This window comes from Phyllostomus discolor, chromosome X, assembly GCF_004126475.2.
Source record: "Phyllostomus discolor isolate MPI-MPIP mPhyDis1 chromosome X, mPhyDis1.pri.v3, whole genome shotgun sequence".
In the NCBI taxonomy this organism is placed as follows: Eukaryota; Metazoa; Chordata; class Mammalia; order Chiroptera; family Phyllostomidae; genus Phyllostomus; species Phyllostomus discolor.
The window spans coordinates 32,988,797-33,015,571 of NC_050198.1; the positions used below are offsets into that span (position 1 = coordinate 32,988,797).

At 38.4% G+C, this 26,775-nt stretch overlaps 1 protein-coding gene across 1 annotated transcript in view; it reads right to left on the reverse strand.

Moving 5' to 3' along the window:
* The window catches only part of DGKK (diacylglycerol kinase kappa), a 135,058-nt gene that overhangs the window by 81,917 nt on the left and 26,366 nt on the right, over window positions 1-26,775 (reverse strand). The window contains exons 3-5 of the mRNA XM_028523010.2: window positions 4,215-4,330; window positions 2,394-2,474; window positions 340-444 (exon numbers count right to left, since the gene is read on the reverse strand). Of these exons, the coding sequence (XP_028378811.1) occupies window positions 340-444; window positions 2,394-2,474; window positions 4,215-4,330 (302 nt within the window). The remainder of the gene's footprint in view (window positions 1-339; window positions 445-2,393; window positions 2,475-4,214; window positions 4,331-26,775) is intronic.

The following is a 26,775-nucleotide window of genomic DNA, read 5'->3' on the forward strand; positions in this document are numbered from 1 at the left end:
GACTTTGATTTCAGCTTTGCTAACATAAGAACATCTAAATTAGCTGCTTGCATATATCTGGAGTGCCTCATCCACTGGCCATATAGAGACATCTACATATCAAATGGAAGTGTACAGAAGTATCTAAACCACATACTTACCAACATCTGAGTATAAGAGAATTACTCCTATTTATAAATAGTTTTAAATCAGTTTCCTAACGATATTCATCTAAAATTCCTGACCAGATGACCTCTGCTTCCATCTTATTATTTCCCTATTTGAAAGGTGGCTTAACTAATGTAGTCAATTTTGTGTTTATGCTTGAGAGGTATGTGGATTCTCTATTATTTCATTTACCTTATGAATTTCTCCCTGTTGAACAGTTTTTATGACGTTAATCCATTCTTCCATGTCTTTCCGGGTGGGTGCAGCCAGGATAAGTTTTCGTTGTGGTGTGATCACCTAAACAAATGGTCATACTATTAGCTGGTTCCCACTCTACAAATTTGCCCCAAAACAGAGTCTATGAATTCTCTAAGGACTTAGACAGTTCTACTAAGCATAACCGAAGTGACTTTTTAAATACAAGGTAGATGTTCCCAGAGCTACTTGCAGCTCCCTAGATACCAACCCCCCAAAATAATAATAATAGTAATAGATAACATTTTAATAGTATTTACTAAGTTCCAGGCACTGTTCTCTTGTACTTTATGTATATTATTTATTTTAATCTTCATTACAACCCCATTATATAAGGATTTTTCCCACTTCAAAGTCAGGACAACCACGGCAAAAGAAATTAAATGACTTGCCCAGGGTCATTTAGCAGGTAAAAAGCTAAGCTAGAATTGAAATCCAGATTACTTGGCTTTGGAGCACATGCTTTTAAACATTAAGTCAGGCATTCATATATTACTCAAGTGAGGTTGCTTGAAAATCCTACTCATTTACTACTGCTCTGTCTACTTGGAAATAGCAAAAGGGTATATGGTTCATCAGGGTGTGCTTCTTTCTGTTTAGGAGGAGACAATACAGTGAGAAATCTAAAAATCTAGTTTATTTCTTTTTTATGGTCAGGGACAACCTGATGAAAATTTTAGCGTCTCTCTTAATCCTGCTTGTTACAACAACCCAGGGAAGAATAAAAAAGCCATGCTGTGGGTATAGCAGAGGTAGACCATGGCCAAGACTTGGTCTTTTCCCAGAGGGAAGTAGGAAGCATGGATAGCAATAGCATCAGTCCTTGTTTCAATGTCCCTACCTGCATTTACCACTAACCTCCAAAACCTGGAAACTAGAGCTCACCATAAGAACAAGCAATTTGTTTTCCTTTTGCATGTAGCACAGCATGATTCTGTGATATATGGGAAAAAGAACTAGTGGGAATTGTGGTAATAACCACTTTTTTGGTCCCAACTCATTCTTGTATAGGGCTCATGAGCAGCGTCTCTGTTTTAATTAGGCTAAGGGGCAACCTAGTCCTTGAGATTTCTCTGTAGAGTGAAGACCAAAAACATTAGCCTGTATGTTCATCAGCCAAAAGGTAAATTTTTGGGGAGTGGATTAACAGAACTCTCAGCTTTACCCTGGGTCAGTGTGATATAAAAAGAGAAATGAGAGTAGGGTCTCCTCTTATATCTAGCTTCTGTCCTTTCAAAGGAGAATAGAATGTGGACCTATGACAGAAGCAGGACATTGGGCCCATAACTCTTTAATCTGCTAAGTTCACCTGCTTGAAAAGGAACCCCAGTCTCCATAAGCTACCACTGAGGCTGGGAGAAGACAGTTCTGAGAAGAAAATAGGAGAATTCCTCAGCCAATGGACTTGCATTTTTCAGTGAGTTTTTTAGTCTGGATTCATTTGGATGATGAAAGCCTTATGAAATTTCAGCAGTGCCAAGCCCTTGAATACTTTCCTAGAATATCTTCTGCTTTCTTTGTGGTACTCTCATTAGTGATGTGAGCATAGGGTAGCTTTCACTTTGGATTTAGGTTCTTATCTGCTTCATCAAAGGAGAGGATATCATGTACCTTGATTATCCTGACATTTTCTACAACATATTAGCAGTCTCTTGAAAGACTCCCCATGATACTTTTCTAAATCACCTTCAACAGGAGGATAGAGTTTTGCAATAGTCACTTCCCCCACCCTGAAATCAGCTCAGTTTTATAACAGGCTGGTAAAGGGAACAAGGCCATTAGTATTTCCCCCCTATGGTGGGTTGGTAAAAGTGGTTACATGAATAATCTTTAGCAATCATTTGCAATACTACTTTAAGCAGATTTCCATAGACATTTTGAATCAAAGGAAACTTGGTAAACCTGAACTCCAAAGAGGCAACAAGTGTGTCAACCCCTCTTCCCAGCTAGCTCCCAGCCCTGCCCATCAAATCATTCTCAACCCTACTTACACAAAAACTGTGACAAAGGTTTCTACAGCTAGTTTCAGCCAAGGCGACCTGAGACAGATCAATTGTTTCAAAATGTGCAAACTGGAAAGATATAAGATAGAGAGGGGAAAAGAACCATTTGGTTAATGAGGCAAAGAGACACTAAAAAGTAAACACGCACACACACATGCACATGCACAGTAATGGGCATTTTTGGCAGTCATGATGTAATCATTGCTTTGGCTTGAGTGCTGGGATTTATTTAACATCATGATTTTTGTTGGTATAACATGTGACAAACAAAAACAAACCAAACTAAACCAAAACACAACTGTTCCCAAACCTTTGATGTGGATTTATAGAAAAGCATGGGTAATTCAGAATTACTCAAAACTGAAGATTGGTGTTGGAGAAGATAATAAGATGTGGTCTAGCTAGAGGCCTAGCAGAGCAGATAGGTGTTATTAGCTCTAATTTGATCAGCTGGCAGCATTTCACTATGTTGTTAGTCCCATCCAGTTTTAGGCCTTTGTCTTGCTACACACTGGCTATAGTAGGTAACATTCAGCCAGCAGCAGGAAATCAGTACTATGGATACAGACGGGACTGGCTTCAATGGTATGTAACTGTGCAATCAAATAGGTCTTCATATTCAGACAGGCCACACACTTGGTTTAATGCTCTGCTGTTGCAGTCTTGAAATTCTTAATAAGTTTGTCATTGAATTTGTGTTTTATAAATGAAGTCTAGTAGGACAATGGGTCATGAACATTAGCAGAGGAGATATGCACAATATGCATGTCTACTCCATATATTGTTACTCCATTTGCATTCGTGATACCCATGATCATAGAATTACAGTAGACCCATAATGTGTGGGAGTTCAGTTAGACTGAAGTCAAGTATAAAGTAAGCATGTTACATCTATGAGTAAGTAGGGGAGCTGACAGCCCTGAGAGGCCACACTGCCTGTTGGAACTAGAACTTGCTTCAAACACAGCAATGGTATTTTAAGAAACATGAACAACCAAGGAACCCTATTGTATTCTTTCTTATTTATGTTACTTCCTTGTATTAGCCAATAATTTATGCTGAAAATGATAACATTGAAGAAAAGGGAAAGATAGGGAAATTCATAATTCCTCTTCATTTTAGTCAGAGAGTATTGGTAGAATGTGTAAGTACCAAGATGTGAAATAAAAAACAGTCGAGCTAGTTTTGCAGTTTTGTGTACCTGATAAGAACAATGTGTGTGTGTGTGTGTGTGTGTGTGTGTATGAGCTACCAGGTACAAATGATATAATGTTGGTGATTCTTCATGAGTTAAATGTTTTTCTATTTTCTTTAAAACTGGCATTGTACAATATACAAATGGATGGAAAAATTGCTAATAATTTAAAATTTTGTTTATTTATTTTCTTAGAATGTCATTTAATAACAATAATAGATGCTCTGACAAATAATTGCTATATATTTTAGTATCTTTACTGGCATTTGTCCTTGTTTTTTAAATAAGAGGCCCACATTTATATTTTGTACTGGGACCACAAATTATATAGTTGGTTCTGGATGTAGAAGCTAATTGGGGAACCTATAAAAGGGGAGGGAAACTGAAAAAGGAAGGGAGAGAAGTGTCCATCATTTGGCCATGAAGGCCAACTTAAAGCAAGACTAGAAGGTTTCAACTTCTGCCTCAATGTTTGCCAAATGTCTTTACCTATTAGCCCATCTCCTCATGAAACATTTTCTGGCACCCACACATTAACCCAATTGACAAGATTATATATGTACACACACACACACACACACACGCACACATATAAAATCCTATATATTCTTTACCGCAGGATGGTGAGCAAAGCAGAGCTTTTGTCCTTGAACCAGAAAATATCTAAGCTTCCATCTCTTGAAGGAGTTACAGCTCTTCAGCAGAGGTCCTTCCTTCAGTATTTTCTGAAAGATAGCATAACATTGAGTTATTACATCAATTTGCAAGGCCATATCACTTGTCCTCTCAGTTGAGAAGATCAGATATCTGGAAGGCTCTGTCTCTTGTCATATATCTGAGAAATGGCATGAGAGCCAGGAAAGAACTCAAAGAAGTTCGTTCAATAAGAAAATCCATTGGTTACTTTTGTATAACACATACAGGATGACATATAGGCTATAAGTTTCTTAGGATACATGGCATATGAACTGTGAAGAACATCTCCATTGATAGTAGGAGATAAGAAGGAGGGACATTAACACATGACTATGAGAACAACATGCCTAAGAAGGAACAAGTGGTAAGGGAAGAGACTACATTAAGTAAAGGCATATTTTTTGGATGTCTCCAGGTTGTAGCTCTGTACAGGGCCTTCCTATCAGCTCTATTAGAGTGTTCCTTTTATAATATTAAGTTGGATCACATCCCTTCCCTGCTCACAAACCTCCAATAGCTTCCAAACATTTTTAGAACCATATCCAAGTTCTTTACCATGGCCTTCAAGGGATTCATGGTCTAGTGAGAAAGCAAAATATCACAAAAAATGAACTGCCTTCTGATTATGTTCTTTAGACATCTCATATTCTGACCACTGATTTCTCAGTTAGCTGTTGAACAGACCGACTCTAACCCAGCATAGAGTCTACTTACCATTTTTACCATGGAGCAAGTTCTCAATTATATTTATAGATACAAACCAACATGCAAGACTTCTATTTGGGAAAAGTACTCACATCCACCAAACTGAAACCAAATTCATGCCGAATGGACAATGTCACCAAATCAAGGCTGTATCATAAATTCTATCTACCACCTAAATTAAAATTCACCATTGAGTGATTGTGGAAATGTTCTGTTTGGACCACTTGCTACTGTTTTTCATAGTTTTTAATTAGTTGATATTATTTAAAACAAAATATTTCATATTAAAATTCAAGTTTCCTGTTTCTTTAAAATAACCATAACCTCTGGTAACAGTGAACCTATATTCTCACATGTCAACAATCTGCTGGAATGGAATAGCAGTTGCTCTCTTCAGATGGGGCACCTGACTCCACTAGGCATTTGAGTTTGGGACCCTGACCTAAAAAATTCTTTGCTACTCTTATTCTCCCAAATATGTATGCATTTATTATACTCTATGTTCAGTTCTCTAACCAATAAGAGTGTACTAATGGACAGAACCTTTGTATGTCAATTGAAAAATTAGTTCATGAGCAATCCATGTTTACCTGAGCCCTCTTGACAACTTATGGGAGTTTCAAGATACTATACCATCCTTGAGACACTTACAAAAAAATGATGCCAAAGAGTCAAGACAAAGAACAATGAAATCTTGTGGGAAGGAGGAAGATGGCAGGGAGAGTAAGAAATTACATTTAGATTGCTGACAATAAGTCTGGTGGCATATGGTATACAATCTCAGTGATGGCATTTGGTTTTCTGTGTCCTAACTTTCTCACCTTTGTGCCATTTATTATTCTATATTGTCTTCATGAAACCTAGGCAGTCATAAATACCCCTCTCAAAATTTTAATTGCTCCACCTTTGTACAACTGGAACCACATACATTATTTCTGCCTTTTCCCCAAGTTATTCTACTTTGTTAATTACTAAATGCTTCTTTTACTGTTCTTATTCTGAAATATATAGTGTCCAATGTAATAGCTCATTTTACAATTTTTGGCTGGCTATTTTTCCCTTCCTCCCATTTTCAGTTTAAAGCTTCCCTGAACTTCAATGGCTTTTTCTTACCCTTGCTTCCATACCCAGCTCTCTTCTCTTCCTGGAGTGAGGTGGTACTGAGAACATGAGGAGGAGTATTTGTTTCTCCAGAAGATTCCTAGAACCCTGAGCCTTCTAGTTCCTTAGGAGATTCCCAGGCACTGGTGATTTGAAATACTGAAAAAAGTAGAAATCAGCCTCTTCTTTCCAGCTACTTCCTTCCATCAACCCTTACTAAAGGTCATTCTTTAATTCCCCTTCTTGGTACTTAAGAAATGTTCTCTTTTCTTTCCTTACACATTCCCTGATAATTAGTGACATCTGTTATTTATTCAAGGACATAGAAAAAATTAATTAATCTATTAATATGAAGACATGGCAAATCATCAAAATCTTCAGTTCTTAGTCCATGAACCCAGCATTTGTCAAGTGAAGAAAAGACTTTGTGATGCATTTATCATTGGATAGAGTACTTCATTCACATTTTCTGAGCTCCTACTATGAACTCTGTCCTTCAATAGACCATCTGAGACAGCTAAATAAGTTGCAGGCACATTCCGTCTAAAAGATATGGATAGTGGGACTGGAAGGGGAGGGAACAGTAATCCACATAGACAAACACAAAGTTATGTGAGCTCAGAACCATTTGAAAGAGCTTTGGGACTTCACGTTCATTGCCCTAAATGTTTACTTTCTGGTTCAAATGAGGGATTACATCAGAACAGTTGTTATCTACTCATATACCCTGTCATTGCCTACATCAGCCAAATCACAATTATCTCTTCTCTGTGCTATGATATTAAATTGGTCACTTTGAATGCACTAACTTTAATGCAGGGCTGTCTACTCAATGCTGGTTGATAATGGAAGAGACAAGACGACCTAGTAGGAAAACTGGAGAGGTCAAGCCCAGTCGCTACAAAGTTTTAGGTGATTGTTATTGAATGCTGACCAGTGTTACTAGCTCATTCCATTTTTTAAAGAGAAACTGGCAATCCAGGCTAAAATTTTATAATATTGAAGTGTTAGCAACTAATTGTATTTTAAAAAACTCATGAGGCCCAAAGAAAGCATGTCTTTAGAACGAAGTCAGCCCACAGGCAACCAGTTTGCAATTTCTAAATTATAGTTACTATCACTTTCTCTAGAGGACAAAGTAAGTGAGTGGTGGGTATTCCTGGCATCAGAGCAGGTTGTCATATATGAGTTTAGAGCTTGTATGTGAGGAGCCTATACATGTGAGATATATATTACTAAGTTGGGAGCTTGTAGATTTTGATGTAATTTATGTATAGTAGGGAAAAAAGGTTAGAAGGCCACATAATAGTTTCTTAAGTTCTAAACACAAGCTCTATAACATTCACTCAGAACTTCAACAAATATCTAAACCCCAATTGGGAGAATGTAAAATTCCTGTAGTTTCTTGCCTTTTAAGCTCTGTCTCCTTTCAGAGAAACTTACTAATCCAATCACTGTTTCTAAACAAATCCTTGTACAAACAGAAACTAAGAATCAATCAATGGGCCAATAAAATATATGCATGCAAATCAACATTTACCCGCTGGGGGCCACTAAACCTAATAAGGACATAAGATAAAAATTGGAAGACTCAAACAAACAAGCATATTCTGCAAAGGCAAGTATTGGAAGGAGAGCTCTTGCTTATCCCATAAGAGGATTTGCATAGTGCTTCCTAGTTCCTGGCCCCTTGTGGATAACCTCATCTCATTGCCCCCTCACCACAACCATGTGGAGTATTACCTCTAATTTCCAGTTGGTAAATCTGAAGCTTGGGCATTACTTGAGGATTCACAATTAGAGAATGCTGGTGGGCTCTGTGCCTTTTTCTACTATTCTACCCATGACAAGAAAACTGGGTGTACCTGATTAATTAATATGTATGCCACAGAGTGAATATACTGTTCCCACCCAATCTTTGTTTTGAAAGACAAGACAGTAGATTGCTAAGAACTGAAAAGTCTTCTGTGTTCATAGCAGTACAATTTACAATAGCCAAGTGCTGGAAGCAACCTAAGTGCCCATGAGTAAATGAGTGGATCAAAAAACTGTGGTACACTTACACCATGGAATACTATACAACAGACAGAAAGAAGGAGCTCCTACCCTTTGTGACAGCATGGATGGAACTGGAGAGCATTATCCTAAGTGAAACAAGCCAGGCAGTGAGGGACAAATACCATATGATCTCACCTTTAACTGGAACCTAATCAACAAAACAAACAAGCAAGTAAAATACAACCAGAGACATTGATATAAAGAACAAACTGACAGTAACCAGAGGGAGGGGGAGGGAAGGGGAAGGGTCATTAAGGAACATGTATAAAGGACCCATGGACAAAGCCAAAGGGGGGAAAGATTGAGGGTGGGAAGTGCGGGCGTATGGGGTGAGAGAAAGTGGTGGCAGGAAAATGGAGACAACTGTATTTGAATAACAATAAAAAAGGTCTTCAACAATTAAAAAAAAACACAGCGCTCTGATTATACAGCCATATCCCACTCTTGGAAAGTAGAGCATTTCTATGAGCTTTCTGATAAACTGAAATGGGGTAGACTGAAGAAGCAATTACCATGAACTTATATGGAAAATTTTTCAGTGTTCTCAGACTCAAAGAATGACCTAACATATTACCAAATAATACACAAAATGAAACCTAAAATAACTTTATTACACCCAGTTTTACACTAAGTGTAACACCCTCATGAGCTCTCTTAGGCTTTTCTGATACCACATTTTGCTAGTGAGTGCACAAAATAAACAAAATGAAGAACTGACGTTCATAGACACAGTTCGAAACTTGGACAGCTTGATGCTGAGATGCTGAGCATAGTTCTTGGGGAAGAATCTTGGCAGGAAACACTCCTGCTGCTCAGGATGCACGCTGACTACATAATGGCTGCTGCAAAACAAACACTGAACTCTATTTTTGCTTTTGGCTTTCCTTTGTAAAAGCAAAAATCCTCTCCTGATTTATTTTGGTTAGCAAAAACAGGCACTAATATAGATGTTTTGTAAAAGCAAAATGACATAAAGTGAACTTTCAAACAGCAGGGAATACCTGAACTCCATATTAAAACTGTTATGGAGCTTCTAAGAAGCAAATGACAATCCATGGTGGGTGAGAGGGAAGTTCTTTTGTTTTTCTTTTAAAGTGACTAAGATTGACTAGAAGAGTAACAAGAATTCACATGTATACAGCACTTTGCAATTGATGAAATCCTTTTACTTTAGTTACTGAATCCTCTCACACCCTCTGAAGGCAGCTAACTCAATCCTGCTCTATAAAAGACACTCTGAACTTCAATTTATTTTAGTAGCTTGCCCATATATTTTTATTTCTAAGACATTATCAAGATATTTGGCCCTGACTGGTGTGGCTCAGTTGATTGGGCATTGTTCCACAAAGCATTGCCTGTTTAATTGTGGGTCAGAGCACATGCCTGGGTTGTGGGTTCGTTCTGGTCAGGTCACATCAGGTTGCGTACAAGGGACAACCAATCCATGTTTCTCTCTCATATCGATATTTCTCTCCCTTTTTTTCTCCCTCCCTTCTCTTCTCTCTAAAAATAAATTTAAAAAAGACATATGAAGTTTTTCCTCTCAAATAATATTGTTAATATTTGTTTAGCATTTTTGAGATTTTGCAGGATCTTGGGGTTAAAATACTTGTCAAAAAATGCATGTCTAATCAGGGAAAAATCTCATTTGATATAGCAACAAGAAAAATAAAGTACCTAGGAATAAATCTAACCAAGGAGGTAAAAGACCTGTACTTAGAAAACTATACAACACTGAAGAAATTAAGGAAGATGCAAACAAATGGAAGCATGTACCATGCTCATGCTCATCATCAAAATGGCCATACTACCCAAAATGATTTATGAATTCAGTGCAATCCCTATTAAAGTACCAATGACATATTTCAGAGATATAGAACAAACATTTCATAAATTTATATGGAACCATAAATGAACCTGAATAGCTGCAGCAATTTTGAGATAGAAGAACAAAGCAGTAGGGATCCCAATACCTGACACTAAACTATACTACAAGGCCACTGTAATCAAAACAGCCTGGTACTGGCATAAAAACAGGCACATAGACCAAAGGAACAGAATAGAGAACTCAGAAATAAACCCAAGTGCCTATGGTCAATTAATATTTGAGAGAGGGGGAAGAAGCATAGAACAGAGTAAAAATAGCCTCTTCAACAAATGGTGTTGGGAGATCTGGACAGCTACATGCAAAAAAGAAAGAAAGAAAGAAAGAAACTCGATCATCAACTTACACCACACACAAAAATAAATTCAAGTTGGATAAAAGACTTAAATAGAAGTCATGAAACCGTAGAAGTCCTGGAGGAAAACAGCAAGAAAATCTCAAACATTCCATGAAGCAACATCTTCACTGATATATCCCCTAAAGCAAGGAACATAAAGGAAAAAATAAATAAATGGGATCTCATCAAATTAAAAAGCTTCTGCATGGCTAAAGAAAACAGCATTAAAATGAAAAGAGAACCAACCATATGGGAAAACATATTTGTCAATGATACCTCAGACAAGGGTTTGATCTCCAAAACATATAAAGAATTCATACGACTCCACTCCAGGAAGACAGAAAAACCCAATTAAAAATGGACAAAAGACTGAACAGACACTTCTCCAAGGAGGACATACAGAGGGCCCAAAGACATGAAAAGATGCTCATCATCACTAGCCATCAGAGAGATGCAAATTAAAACCACAATTAGATACCACCTCACACTAGTCAGAATGGCCATCATAAACAAATCAACAAACAAGCATTGGACAGGATGTGGAGAAAGGGGAACCCCAGTGCACTGTTGGTGGGAATGCAGACTGGTGCAGCCACTGTGGAAAACAGTATGGAATTTCCTCAGAAAACTAAAAATGGAACTGTCTTTTGACCCAGCAATTCCACTGCTAGGATTATACCCTAAGAGCCCTGAAACACCAATCCAAAAGGACCTATGCACCCCAATGTTCATAACAGCATAATTTACAATAGCCAAGTGCTAGAAGCAACCTAAGCACCCATCAGTAAATGAGTGGATCAAAAAACCATGGTACATTTACACAATGGAATTCTATGTAGCAGAGGGAAAGAAGGCAGCAAGGATGGAAGTGGAGAACACTGTGCTAAGTGCAATAAGCCAGGTGGTGAGGGAAAAATGCCATGTGATATCACCTTTAACTGGAGCATAATCAACAAAAGAAAAAAGCAAACAAAGTATAACCAGAGACACTGAAAGTAAGAACAATCTGACAGTAACCAGAAGGGAGTTGGGAGGGGACAGTGGGGAGAAGGGTTTTCAGGAACACATGACACATAAAGGACACATGACAAAACCAAGGGGGAAGGTGGAAGCAAGGGAGGGAGGTTGGTTTGGCTGGAGTGGGGTGGAGTGGTGGGGAGAAAATGCAGACAACTGTAATTGAACAATAATAAAGTAATTAAAAAAGAAAAAAGAAAAATGCATGTCTAATGTTATTATGAAAAATCAATAATAGGATTCTATATGGAATTTTTTTCTTGGTGACCATCTTCACAGGTATACAGCTACTTCATAAAATGGGACACACCTGTACTCCTCTTGGTCCAAGGTGCCACATCCCTGTTGCAATATTTGTGATCCTACAGCTAGGAATAATTTACAAAGGGTAATATGATCCTTATACATACCAAATGCCAGGTGACCCACCTGCCGCTCCTTAAACCAGAACAGACTGCAGGCAGGCATCCTAGTCCTTCCTGTTAATTCTATATGACATTAAAATCCAAATAGCACTACAGTCTCCACTCTTAAACTCAACGCTGGCTGTTTTGTAGTGCGACTGAGTGTGGTGCTAAGTTAAATCACTTCGGACATCATTTAGCTTTATTCAAATGCAAAGAATGCAGGGCATAGGTAATTCAGGTCCCAAGGATAGGCAAAATGTCTTTGCCTAAACTGTGGCATCCCCTGCAGAGAAAGCTAGAACTTTGGAAAGCTCTGTTTCAGTTTCCTTTTGGGTTTTTTGGTAAGCCAGTCCCCAGATCCATTATTCCCTGAAATTCGTGCACCCTGGCAGAGGTGGTCTCTTTCCCTGATGCGCTACAATTCCACATGTATAAATTGTGAACAGTGAAAGTAAGCACTTCCATTGCTCCATATTTATTGAATATTTTCTATAAAATACCTGAAAGAGTCCGTAAAACAGCCCAGCAGTTTCATATATATAATTAACACCTGCCTGGTGCTTAATTGAAAAAGGCAAGTGGAGCTGCTGCTGTGACCTTTCCCTATTGTTCTCTCCAATGTCCAAAGCTTTTACTATATCTGCTATATCTGTTTTTCTGTGGCTCAGTAGGTTTTTGATGGATGAAGCTTTGAGAGATGCTTTTACCTTTTCCTAGCAAAAGGAACCCCTATTAGGTAGCCAAATTGAATTCCACCCCCACCCAAACAGTAGGCAAACATCATGACATGCACCCTTACCTATTATTCTCAATGTATTCTTGGGCAGGAGGCTGGATCAAGTTGGGGATGGGTAGCTTATCACCCCTCAAGTGAGAACCAGACTCCCACTAAGAGTACAACTGGGGGATGCAGCTTTCTGCCTATGACTCTTTTAGTTCAAAAACCTGGAACATCTATTCTCTTTGCGTTGAGGCCAAGGATGATGGGAAGAAAGCCATTTCCTAATGCTGGCCTGCCAAAGTTGATTCAGAGCAACAATGTTTGATGTAATTAAAATGTAACTCCAGGTGCTTCAGGCTTTAAGAAAGGCCAGGTCCACTGATTTACTGAAAGTTTTATATTCCCCAGAGTCTTGTTGATATGGAGGAGTCAGACAGGCTGGCTCCAGCACTTACTAACTGTGTGACTTTGGGCAAATCACTTAACCTCTCTGAGTCTCAATTTGCCTGTCTGTTAGATGAGGATACCTCACCAAGCATGTGCCTGCCACTCTATACATGTAAGTTGCTTGTGGATTTTGGAGGCAGGGGCTTGTGACACGGCTCCATTCATCTCGCTACTGGAAGCTTCCCTCCCTGGCACTAGCAATCCTAGCTGGCTAAGGGCTTCAGTAGAAGAATGAGAATTAGGGTAACTAACTCTCAGTTTTTCCAGGACTTTCAGTCTAAAATCAGGAAAGTGATAGGTAAGCCAAGTGCTATTGGTTACCCTAACACTGAAGAATGATATCCACGTATTGCTCAGGTGTGCAAGGACTATAGCTACAAATCCCTCCCCTGGCCTCCTGTGCTAAGGAAGAACTACAGAAGATCCTCTATGTCCCTGCTTTCTATTAGTGAAATAAAATAAACTTGAGAATGATGTGTTTTTCTTCTGAATAGACAAAAATTTTAAGCAGTTTCTTGCATATTATTCAAAAGATAGTTTATACACATGCACAGATACATACATATAGTATTTCATCTTCATGTAGACCAGCATTCCATGCACAATGTTTTGTTTCTTGCTTTCTACACATAATATATAGTGCCTGCCACTCTATAAATGTGAAGGCCTTTCAATATCAGTACATACTGAGCTGTCTCATTTCTTTTTATAATTATATACCATTCCATTGTATGGATGTAAGGTGATTTATTTAAACAGTCCTCCATTGATGGGCAGTGATTTAAAATTGTATTCCCTTACAAACAATACTGGAATGACTCTCAGTATACACATGCCATTTTGCATGTGTATACTGAATAACATATGAGCACATTGATAAGATAAATATTAAGGATTGGTGACTTTAAAACTAGTCCACCAGGATTATAAAGCCTAAAAACATGTCTTCTCAACTATCACTGTTCTCTTTCCCTTTCCTTTTTCTATTGGAATTTTCTAGGAAGGGTAAGAATCATTAATTGGGGGTTAGGGAGGAGGTGGGCAATTTGGACCCAGGATGACAAAGTGCAGAAAGCAGTAGCCTGGCTCTTGGTAATTGCCCTGGCATTGGGAAGGAGTAGAGCTTGGCTGAGTCTTCCCAGACCTTCACACAGGTTTGAATGCTGATTTTGCTGTGTTGAACTGTGAATCCTTGAACAAGCCATTTTGCATCTACAGGACAATGGTAATTCTGATCTAGCCTGGGTGTCAGATCCAACTTGGGGTCACTTCAATTCACTTATTTCTTTCTCCCAGTGGCCACTATTTTACCCAGCAGGGAAAGCTAGGGACGAATAGTGTCTGCAGATTTTCCCTTAGTTTAAGCTAAAGGAGACCATGTACTGTGAATGATTTCCCAAATGGGGAGGAAAAAATTGCAGTTCTTTGAAGATGTGTCTGAAATGTCAAATAGCATCTTTTGCATATTTTGATACTTTGTAACAGCATGCTGAACCATGTCTTGGAGCTCCTAAATCAGTTGACTTCAGCCTTTAGAGGTATTTTTAAATGCTTGAAACCTAAAGCCAAAAGGAGCCCTGTAAGTATGCAAAGTTGTCACTCATTTGGCTACAACTCACTCAAAGAGAGAAGTGATAAAGACTCGGCCAAGTGCTTTCTGTTTACTGGGCTTAAAAACACCTATCTCTTTCCAATCATGTCATCACATGCCTCTAATAATGTAGCTGTGGTAAGTCCACATCACCTAACTGCATGTAATTGGGGAGCTGAGGAGATTGCCTTATTGTCAAACTGGCCCCATGCAGACAGCCGTCTGAAGGTGTGCACAGGACCTAAGAATACATTCATTAACAAGTCCTCTGGGTATGAAGTGGTTAGATAATAAAGAGAGGATGTTGAGTTTTTGTTTTTACTTTTTCTCAGTCTTATGAAGTCACATTGACAAGAATCATGAAGTTGGTAGACAGAAACTAATGCTAGAACCATTGATTCTGCTTGTTTCTTGCAGCAGTGGATGATGAAATTCACTAATTCACTAATGTGTGTGTATGCAAAATTATTCATGTTGCCACACTGGTGGTAGGTGAAAGTGGGAACAAGGTCTCAGGTAAGGGCATTTCAGGGTGGGATTGGCTTATGGGTTGGGTGAAGGATTTTCCACTCAATTTCTAAAACTGTGAATAACTTTGTTCCCTCTGAGTGGAGGATTGTCCCTGACTGAGCGAAATTGCCTCATATGGAGGCAGGAGGTGTGGTAGTTTGGCAGCTCACCAAACCTGGAGGGAAAAGAGAGGGAAGAGCTATGATTGCACGAGACACTAATCTGTTAAGGAAGAAAATATGTTGTGAACCTTGGTTTCACAGAAATTACTGGCCAGGTAACAAAATTGAAAAACTGTCAGTTGGTAAAAGAAGGGCAACAGGGACAAGCTTCCTGGAGTAATAATAACAATAATAATAATTACTAACAGCTGGTGAGTATTTACTATGTGAGAAATACTCTGTCAAATCATGTTACATGGAGAGCTGAAGCTTGAAGAGATTAGGTACCTTCCCTAGCAGGTTGATAAATGACAGAGCTAAAATCTGTCTTAGAATTTTACAGGACATGGAAGGCCAGTTATTCCTCAGTGAAATGAAAAAAAAAAGTAAGGTTTAAATCATTGGTCTCATTGCAAGTTATACCCTATTGTCAATTAACAGAAGGAAACAGAATTGGGGCAGGGGGAGATGTGTAGTAGAAATCTCAGCTATTTTGTTCAGTTTTGTTTTTGTTTTTCATATTAAATGCTTAAGTAATGAAGGTACTAATAATTGTTTCATTTACACGGTACTTTGTCAGATATAAAGATCTTGAAGATTCTCACTTGACTCTGAAGACAACCCTGAGGAGCAGGCAAGATAGTTAATACTATTGGCTTTTTTCCAGATAAGAACACTGTGACTTAAGGAGGGACCCAATGTCACTATGTTTCAAACTAGTTCTGGCCTCTGGACTTCCAGTGCAAGGCTCTTTTTCACTGTACCTCTAAATTTTGTTTTCTGTGTTGTTTGGTATCATTTTAATTAGTAATATCTTTTTCAAAGCCTAGTTTCCTCTTCTCATCCATCTTCTGCCATTCTACAATATAACTCTCTGGTATCATTGCTGGTAAAGAAGTATGGCAGAATCAACTGTGCAATTGGCAGCCATCCTTGTAGTAAAAGAGAGTAATACCATGCTGAGCCCAAGGGGAAATTCTTCTCCGACCTGGACAGCTCCTAGTGGCAATAATGAAAAATTAATTTGGCTTTGCAATTACTGCACAAAAGCATTCTACAAGGATCTTTCTAGGAAAGAACAAGAGCATTACTATTGCCTCCCTCCCCCTCCTAAGAGCCACTTCCCACAGCTTGTTCAGATGCTTTACCCTAACACCTACTGCTAGCCTTTTCTACTTTTGGACCTTTATTTATGTCTCTGTTGAAACACCATTCAGATTTACATCCTTTTCCAACTTTTCCTTGCAGGCAAACACCTGGTAAAATGACACCCCCTTCTATAGTCAGGCAATGTTTAGGGATTAAGGCTGCTCAACTCCTAAATGGCTACTAACTACAGTAAATTAAATTCTAACAACCACTGGCCAGGGCTTAGAGCAAGGCTGACTGTTACCATCTGGATTTTGTGCTGCTTAACTCTTGATAGCCTATTTTGGAGAGGGCATCAGAAAAGTACAAAAGCACTAAGGGAGAAGAGAGATGAGGAGAGAGAGAGGAAAGAGGGAGAGAGAGAGGAGAGAGAGAAAGAGAGAGGGAGAGAGAGAGATCAATCACTGGTCTTATAACTCAAGCTGATGGGCTTGGAAGAGGAGTAGAAAAGAAATAAGAATAGGATAAGTATATTACATTGAAGGGGAAGCTGGGGGTGGCAGCAAACACTAACAGACTTGGTGACAAAAAATTCTCATATTCCTATCAATGGCATATACAATTACCACTGGCATTGGAACTACCTCTCAGCCACCATTTCTTTGGCTCTCAGATTATGCTGTAATCAGTGCCTGTGCAGCTCTCTGTTCAAAGTTGCTGGGGAGAAGGCAGCACTGACTAAAATGGGAAGAGAAGGATTATCAATTGAGATCTGGGGGACAGCTCCACTTGAATCACACACACAAATATAAAAAGCAGGCAAAATTTTCCTCTGGGAGGGGTAGGATACTGTCCTTTAATCAGAATTATGACCTAAAAAACTAGGATTGCTTAAGAAAGGTAAAGAGCAGGGAAGATGGGAAGGGAGAATCCAGTGTGAAACACATTCACTAATAGCAATACACACACATTAAAAATGATACACAGAGAAATATGGAAACACAGCTAACCCCTCTTGCCCCTTTTAGCCCTCCATACATATGATAAAAAGTAATTACTCACAAACACATGTCTGATATCCACATATTTTCTGAAATGACCACTATAATTAGGCATCTGGCTAGGCATATTGTATATGTACATTAGTACTTATACTCACAACACTACAAAGTAAGTAATATTAACTTCATGTTGTAGATAAGGTTTGGAATCTCCAAATGGTCAAACAACTTCTCTAAGATTACACACAGTTACAAAGGAGGATGACTTTGAACCCAAGTATGTCTGATTCCAAACCCTAGACATATTTCTACTCATACCATAAACGTTGCCTATCTTTCCTGGAAAGTGAGGGTTGATTTGAAGTGAGAGAGAATAAATAGATAGTTTGCAAAACCACAAGAGATTTCAATGACCCAGTTTATGTTTTCACAGAAATATTTGTACATGGTGCAGTATGGGCAGCAATATGACATCTAAGAGATAGACACCGAATTCCATCAGTTCCCCAAGCCACATCTCTTTGCTAGAACTGCAAATAAAGGTGCTAAAATTTAGCATCTCTCATTATGAGAAGAGCAACACATAACAGACAAAACTATTAATATTGCTCAGATCTGTTGAAATAAAGTGACCTTCTACCATATTAAAGATTGCAGGGATAGGCACCAGGAAGAGAAATGATTTCAAAACCAAGCAGGTCAGAAAGGAAAAACTCAGCATAAAAGTCTCTTGGTAAGTCACAAATACTTGTCATAGTCAAGTTACATCTGATGGATGCAATGCACACAGTGCCAGAACTTACCCATTATAGATACTTGATGAATGTTTATTTTTAAGTATATTTTTTGATTATGCTATTACTGTTGTTCCACTTTTCCCTATTTCCCCCTCTATACCTGGTACTCCTTCCCCTCCAGCAATCCTCCCCATAGTTCCTATCCATGGGTCATGCATGTAAGTTCTTTGGCTTCTCCCTTTCCTATACTATTCTTAACATTCCCCTGCCTATTTTGTTCCTACCAATTATTCTTTTTAATCCCTGCACCATTTCTCCCATTCTCCCCCTTCTCCCTCCCAGCTGATAATCCTCCAAATGATTTCCATACCTATGATTCTGTTCCTGTTCTCATTGCTTAGTTTGTTTTTGTTTTTTAGATTCAGTTGATGATAGTTGTAAGTTTGTTGTCATTTTAATGTTCAGAATTTTATTCTTCTTTTTCTTAAATAAGTCTCTTTAACATTTCGTGTAATAATAATATGTTGGTGATGATGAACTCCTTTAGCTTTACCTTGTCTGGGAAGTGCTTTATCTACCCTTCTATTCTAAATGATAGCTTTGCTGGATAGAGTAATCTTGGTTGTAGGTCCTTGGTTTTCATCACTTTGAAATACTGCCTGCTAGACCATTCTTGCCTGCAAAGTTTCTTTTGAGAAATCAGCTGATAGGCTTCTGGAAACTCATTTGTACGTAACTCTCTGCTTTTCTCCTGCTGTTTTTAAGATTCTCTCTTCATTTTAAACCTTTAGCATTTTAATTATGATGTGTTTTGGTGTGGTCCCCTTTGGGTCCAACTTGTTCAGGACTCTCTGTGATTCCCGAACTTGTATGTCTGTTTCCTTCACCAGATTAGGGAAGCTTTCCTCCATTATTTGTTCAAATAAATTTTCAATTTCTTGCTCTCCCTCTTCTCCTTCTGGCACCCCTATGATTCGGATGTTGGTACATTTAAAGTTGTCCCACAGATTCCTAAGCCACTCCTTGATTTTTTGAATTCTTGTTTCTTCTTTGTGTTCTGATTGACTGTTTCTTCCTTTCTTTCCAAATCATTGATTTAAATCCCAGCTTCCTTCCCTTCACTGTTGGTTCCCTGTAGATTTTTCTTTATTTCACTGAGTAACCTTCATTTCTTCCTTTATTTTTTGCTGCACCCACTAAGTTCTCTGAGCACCCTTATCACCAGTGTTTTGAATTCTGCCTCTGATAGGTTGGCTATCTCTGTTTCATCTAGTTTTTTTTCTGGTGTTTTGTTCTGTCCTTTCATTTGGGCCATATTTCTTTGCCTCCTCAATTTGGCAGACTCACTGTGTTTGTTTCTGTGTATTAGGTAGAGCTACTTTTACTCCCTATCTTAGTAGGTTGACCTATGTAGCAAAGACACCTGTACATGGTGTGGGTCAGAGCCTTAGGTAATTGCCTGGGTGGGGCAACCCACTTCACTGCTCCTGGGCTCCACTTGTGTGTGGGGGTGTGTGGGGAGGGGCAACCCCACTGCCTGGCTTCTGGAGGTCTGCCTGGCATTTGCCTCATTTCCAGGCACTTCATCCACTGCCTGTGTGTGATAGGCGCCCCTCCAGCTGCTGCTCTGGGGTTTACTACTCTCTAAGACTATATGGGCCCTTTAAACTCTAAAAATCCAGCAGTTTCTTCTGCCACCCCAACCCCCACTGGTTTTTACAGCCAGAGGTAATGGGGGTTTATCTTCCAGGTTCTGGAATCCTGGACTCTGCAGTCTAACCAAGGGCTGGGATTGTTTGCTCCCAGGGTATCCCTCCTGATTTTTATCTACCACACGTGAATGTAGGACCATCTGTTCTGCTACCACAACCACTGCTTGTCCATACCACACCACCTCTCTGCCCCATCTCTGAGACTCTGGCCTTAGAATTCATCTGGATGAATGTGGCTTCTTTAAATCCTTGGTTGTTGGACTTCCATATAGCTCGATTTTCTGGCAGCTCTGGGTGTTATTTGTTTTTGAGATCTGGTTGTAATTCTTTTTATGGTTGTGCAGGAGGCAAAGCATGTCTATCTACACCTCCATCTTGATGGGAAGTCTGATAAATGTTTATAAAGTTTAACTGAGTGGGGGGAAATACACTTGGGAAGGACAATGAAAAGGGTGTTCTCAAATGTTGCTATCAATTGGCTCCTAAAATCCAGTTGCTGTTGTAGGAAACACATGAAGATTCTGAAATTTCCAAAAACATATATTTAGGCAAAAGCCAATTTAGTATAGTTAACAGAATATAGATTTTGGAGTCAGATAAACCTGGATTTGAAGCTTAGCTCCATCACTAATTAGGTGTATCCTTGGGCAAGTAATTTATCTTATAAACCTCAGCATTTTTATCTGCAAAAATATATTATATATGGAACTCAACTCTTAATAAAGATCAAGAGAATACATGAGAGTGCTTAGTGATAAGTAGAAATTCAAGACATACATTTTCTTTCCTTCCATGGATATGGTGATAATATTTTTAACCCTAAATTAGAACACAAGGCTTATTAAGTGTGAGCATATATGTGGTTGCAACAGGGTATTGAAAGTTCAATTTGAAATCAGTGTTTTGCCCCCAAAATTGGAGCATAGTTTGCATACTAATAGTCCAAGCCCAGCAGCTCTTTGCTACCAGGTTAGAGTGATTTTGATCTTTGTGGATTAGAGGTTAGAGGTTAGAGTGCTTTTGATCTTTGTGGATTAGTCAATGCAAGCGCAGACTCTTTCCTTTCCATGAGTAACAGAGCAGGGATTACTGGTAAAGGAAACAAAGACTATAAATAGAAAATCAAATTGAAGAATTTGTGCCTGCTTTCCCCATAAAGATACTCAAAAGATAGTGCTGAGAGTATGAACTCTTTCCACAGAAATAAGAAATAGAGCATCAGGAGGGTTTCTGATTATATACAAAGATTTAAGGTAAGTTAAGATAAATGTTGTATTCCAGCCTGGAAAGAAACCAGTGTTAGAAAAAAGTGGTGATTAGAACAGTTAGGATTGGTGGACCCAAGTGTTTGTATCTCTTTCAATTTAGCACATAGACATTTCAAGTCTAATTCTCTCTAATGTTTATATTAAAACAGTGAGGTAGTTTTTGAAGGACCAAATGTATTACTGAATTGAAAACATCCTCTTCTGATGCATTCCATTAACAACAACTATGGGAAACACAGATTTAAGAACTGCTATATAATCTGCCATAAGAAAAGGCACCAACCACCTGGTGGCAATTTATTCTACTGGTACTATATCCTAATTCAAGGCCAATTGTCTAGGATGAAATGACTAGCTTTTTGAGGTCTAACCTTGCAAACTCAATACTAGTTAAATAAGATAAAGTAAATATCACAAGGCCATTTTCCCACATAACAAAAAACTAAGGCAGGGTGTTATCATGCTGACAAGACCTATGACTTTTTTGGACAGAATCCAGGTCTACAACTATGTACTTAACAACTTCTGCCAACCTAATGCAAAAATTCCAACCCCTTCTTATTCTACTTTGCTATTCATGTGCCTTGGGCTTTCAAGGGGAGTCTAAATGTACAGTTATACAATGAAACCTAGCAAATGCATCTTCTCGTTTTATCTGTGTACCTTTCAAAAGTTTAAGATGGTTATGTTGATTAGGTTCCACTTAAAGGTGAGATCATATGGTATTTGTCCCTCACCGCCTGACTTATTTCACTCGGCATAATGCTCTCCAGCTCCATCCATGCTGTCACAAAGAGTGGGAGCTCCTTTTTTCTTTCTGCTGCATAGTATTCCATTGTGTAAATGTACCATAGTTTTTTGACCTACTGATTTACTGATGGACACTTAAATATTCTAGATACAAGTCCTTTGTTGGATGTGTGATTGGAAAATAGTTTCTCCCATAACTGGTCTTTCACAGAGCATATGTTTTACATTTTGGTAAAGCCCAGTTTATTTTTTATTTTTATTTATGCCTTTTTAATTTAATTTAATTTTTTCTTTATTGAAAAAATTACTTTATTGTTGTTCAATTACGGTTGTATGCATTTTTCCCCCACAACTTCCCCCAACCCCAGCCATTCCAATTTCCCTCCCTTCAGTTTATAAATTTTTACTTTTATGGATCATACTTTTGGTATCATATTGTTATATGGTTGTTATATAACGCCTTTGGAAGAACATTCCCTGTGAAGTTCTTTTGTTATTATTCACACCTTTGGAGGCTTTTACATGTATGCACACATGTGCTGCCTGGCTTAATTAAAAGAGTTGGAGCTTATTGTTTATGCATAATTACTAATGCATATGTACTACTACAGAATGCATAGAAACAACTCGTGGAGCTGAGTATATAATACTACAAAACATATTATCTAGCAAGAGTTTTTTTTAGATTATTTTAAAATGTATTTTTCAGTAATAGTGGACATACAAAATTGTATTTCTTCAGGTGTACAGCATAGTGATTATATACTCATATACCTTATGGTGTGATCACCCCAATAAGTCTTGTACCCCTCTGGTACCATGCATAGTTATTGCAATACTTATTGACTATATTTATATACCATGCCTGATGTGAACAGGGAAGAAATAGCTCATAAACTTATAATTCCTCTTCAAATTTTACTGTTCTCCATTTAGAAAAATATAGAAAAACATGACTATTATATATACAATATTATATAAATCTGTAAAATTTTTTGTCTTGAAAATTTCCCAATTTTGCCTTAGGTAGGCAAAAAATCTGATATTCTTTAGCTTCTAGAAGAATCAGTATATATTTTTACAGAAATCAAGACCTGAGACCACTGCACAACTAATGCTGACATGTCTACTTTAGTAAGACACCAACATGATTCAAAATTCAGTGAAATGGAACTTATGGCAGGACCTGTGTTCTATATGAGGACAATCAGATTTCATGAGTTTACATTGCCAATCATTGACTAGTTGTCATTATTGGCCCTTGAAACTCAACTTGCCTTAAGGTAGGGCTAGATCTCTGATACTTTGCCTTTGTTTATACCATTTTTTGACCAGTTCCAGTTTTTCTCACAAAAACTCTTTGAGGTCAAGGCAAACAGAGTCCAGGTGTCTTGCTCAGATTCCCAGTGGGAAATTCTCTCAGAGTAAGGAATGAGGGGGCAGTAACCCAGCTTTTCTATACTCTTTTGAGAAATCCTTCAGGACACGAATGCTGCTTTTTTTTCCCAAAGAAGTGATTTAAAGGTGATCTAAAAATAATGAAAGTACTGAATAAACCATCTCTATGACAATCCAACCTCAGATAAAAATGGTGGAAAGTTTGATTGGAACCCTTAAGCAAAAACATCAACAAAGATCCTTTGACCTTTGGTTAAGTGCAAAATAAATAGATCTATAGCCACCTGGACAACTCAAATGCAGAAGCTATTTGTGTAGTAGTTCCAAAGATTGAAAGAGAAATTAGGGATTTGGCAGAGGTTATGTCTTTTTGTTGTTGTTGTTTTCTTTTTAACCTTTTACCAAACCTCCTTTTTCTCCTTCTCTTTTTCCATCCCATCCCCTGTACCTCCACCTTTAGGCTTTAGTCCCAATACCTTTCCCTAGACCCCAAATGGCTGATATGAATTCAGGCTATTTGATTTTCTGGGAACTCCTGGTAGAGTTATGACTTGAACTGATCTTTTTTGTAATCAGCTCAGTCTTCTTAGGGACATTTGAGGGCGGGAAGTGCTTTTTAAACATTGCTCTATTAATTCTGCTGAGACTGCCCCTCATAGTACTTGACTAAAAAATATAATTCTAGACTCCTACACAGAAATACTAACTTACAATAGTAGAAAGAGAACACATACATCAGCAGCGGTAAATAAGTATGAATGTGCATAAGTATATAGCAAGTCATAAATGCTCTCAGTAATGCACAGAAGGAGTAAAGTAGGGAGTGGTGAGCTTCAAAATTGATTCTCCTATTCTCCTTAGGGTCTGTAAAGTCTGCATAGTTATCAAGGGCTCATAATGAGCACTGGATAACCAACATCTCTTAGTAGTAATGACTCAGATGATCAGGTGCCTACTATGAGTCACTGTGTAAAGTACCCCAACAGTGAATCAATCTGCATTGTACAAAGCCTAAGGGCTTTATCCTGCTCCCTGACCTGGAACTCCCCCTTCAGGATTTCCTAAGAATGGTCTTCATTGCCCCAGAGGGACAGCAGGGATCTGTGAAGTTGGGAGGGATGGGGAAGTGCCTCTGTATTCATTCTGACAAAATAATTGTCAGGGTATTAGAATGAATTGAATGGTATCTTTACCTACAGTGAGGCTTTGGGCCTTTTCTTCTAGAACAAAGGTAAGATTAAGTGTAGATCATTGTTGTCAGCCCACAGCCTCAACAGCCTGCTCACATTAACTTGTTTTCTCACAAAGAATATCAATTTCCTTCTTTGTTGAGGCCACCACTGCTCTGCTACTACTGGCAAGAAGTCCAAGTTCTGGATTGTGAGTAACATGCTAAACCACATGGTGACACCAAAACCCAAGAAGTATGTATCCCTTAGGATGCTAGTCCTGGGAGTAGACGGAACAGAGATATAGGAAGTTACAGTATCTGAGATATTATCCATTTTGAGCCTCCTCTCCTCCCTCACTCCTCCCACTTTTCCCCTCCTCATATGGAAGCTGAGAAAGACCTGCCCAAAGGTGATGGACTACCCAAGTGCCCCACCAATAATCATCCCATGAAGGGAGTGTCTGCTCTGTTGTTGGAAACCTTGATTGAAACAGCTGTTATAGAGTTCTAAAAGACACTGTAGTAGGACCAGAAGACACTGAAGAGAGAGAAAAGTCTAATTACTGCTTTGATTGCTTATTTTCCCTTCCTCCATCCCAGAGTTAAAACATTGCATGCCAGAGAACAGATATCACATACTGTCCTGAGCAAGGAATGCAATGGATCATGCATATACCCAAGTTACCAGGCTCCTTAGAGAAAATAGCCAATAATAAAGCATTCTGGCCTCAAGAGCTGAGCTGCCTGACAACCACTGCAATGCTACCATTTATGCTATCAGTATGATGCTCACCCTTGCTCAGACACACAGAGTATACAGTGATTCAACAGCTTATACAATGAGTTGAAGCTTTCATGCCTAATGTCTCCAGATACACTTTTTGCCCATGAAAGTCCCCCTGGAAATCAAGAGTCTGTTCCTAGTATTAAGCCTAGAAAGGACGATGAGGTCTATGTGCTATTTTTTCTTTTCTTTTTCTTCCCTCCTCACCCTCCCTCAAATCATAGAAAATGTATATATCAGGCTTCTGAAATATGGACTTGAAAAACAAGGTGCATATTATAGTCCTTCATGCTGGAATGTAGTACAGGTGAGAGTGATAACTAGTTACACATACAAATGTCTCTAAATAATTAGTGTGGGGGCAATCTCTTCCATGTTTCTATTAAAAACACTTTATTCTTGAGGCCAGCATTATCCATTTCTTGTGCCAGGTACTTTTTTCATGCCTTTGAAACTAAGATTTAGATATGACTCAACGTGTTAAAAGATATTCTATTTCTGTGAGTTCCTAACTAGAATGGCCTGCATATACAATCTCATTTGCTAGAAGCCCAAGGCCAAGTCATGCTGTATTTCTGTGTGTCTTGGAAGCTTTTCTTAATTGTCTAGTCTTGTGGTGACCTCACCTCATCATATATTGGTTGTTGAGTTTCCAGCTTTCATTTATAATGCACCACAGTGCCAACTCAGATAAGTGGAGGTGTGATGAGAACTCAGATGTTGATGCCCTAATGTTTGTAACAAAAAGTTAGGGCATCACCTTGTTCTACTGGTGGGTTTTAAGTGGAAGCTTTCTTTTCTATTGAGTGTCAGCTGTGGACAGAACTTGATCCTGTTGCAGGTTGACACATAAGCTAAATTTGCTTTACACTTCCCAGAAGTGCAGTCCTGCCTCTGTACTGATATTTATAATCATTTGCCTGTCTTCTGAGGTGTGTGCTTAGCAAACACAACCATTTAATCACAGCAGCATCTAAATGACTATCCCTGGAATTTAAATGTTATTTTAAAATTATTGAGTCTAAGATTTTCCCAGAGGACAAGAGACATGCCCTGCCATAAGCCTCTTTCATGAAATCTCAAGGCTACTTGGCATCATAGATTAAATATATAAGTCTGTCTTATTTTCACTTAGTAATGAAAAATTGGTTATACTTATTATCCATTATAAAGAGGCTTAGGATCTTGGGGACCTCGCCAAAGCAGCTAAACCTGATGTCAAAGCTCAGATCTCTTAATACTAGCAAATGTTGTAATATCAGTGCATAAACAAAATATCCTTGATCTATCCATTTCTTCTCAGGGATATAAATCCATGCATCAGAAATTGTGTCTGCCATGCTATGCTGCACCCTCAAATTACAAGGAATATTAGTAAAATATAGTTGTCAGTATTCTTTGATAACAGCTTCAAAATAATATTTATCCAAAAAGGGTGGGAGCTTTGAAATTTAATGGTACTTATGGTATGTAGTTTTCCATCTAAAGGGAAAAATCCTATGTAGATATTGAATTAGTACCACTCTTATGTGCTTGAAAAACCTAGGAGAGACTCCAAGTGAAAAGAACTTTAAGAACTTAGAATTCTATAATTAATTAATATTAACAAATATCTGCACCCTACTGTAT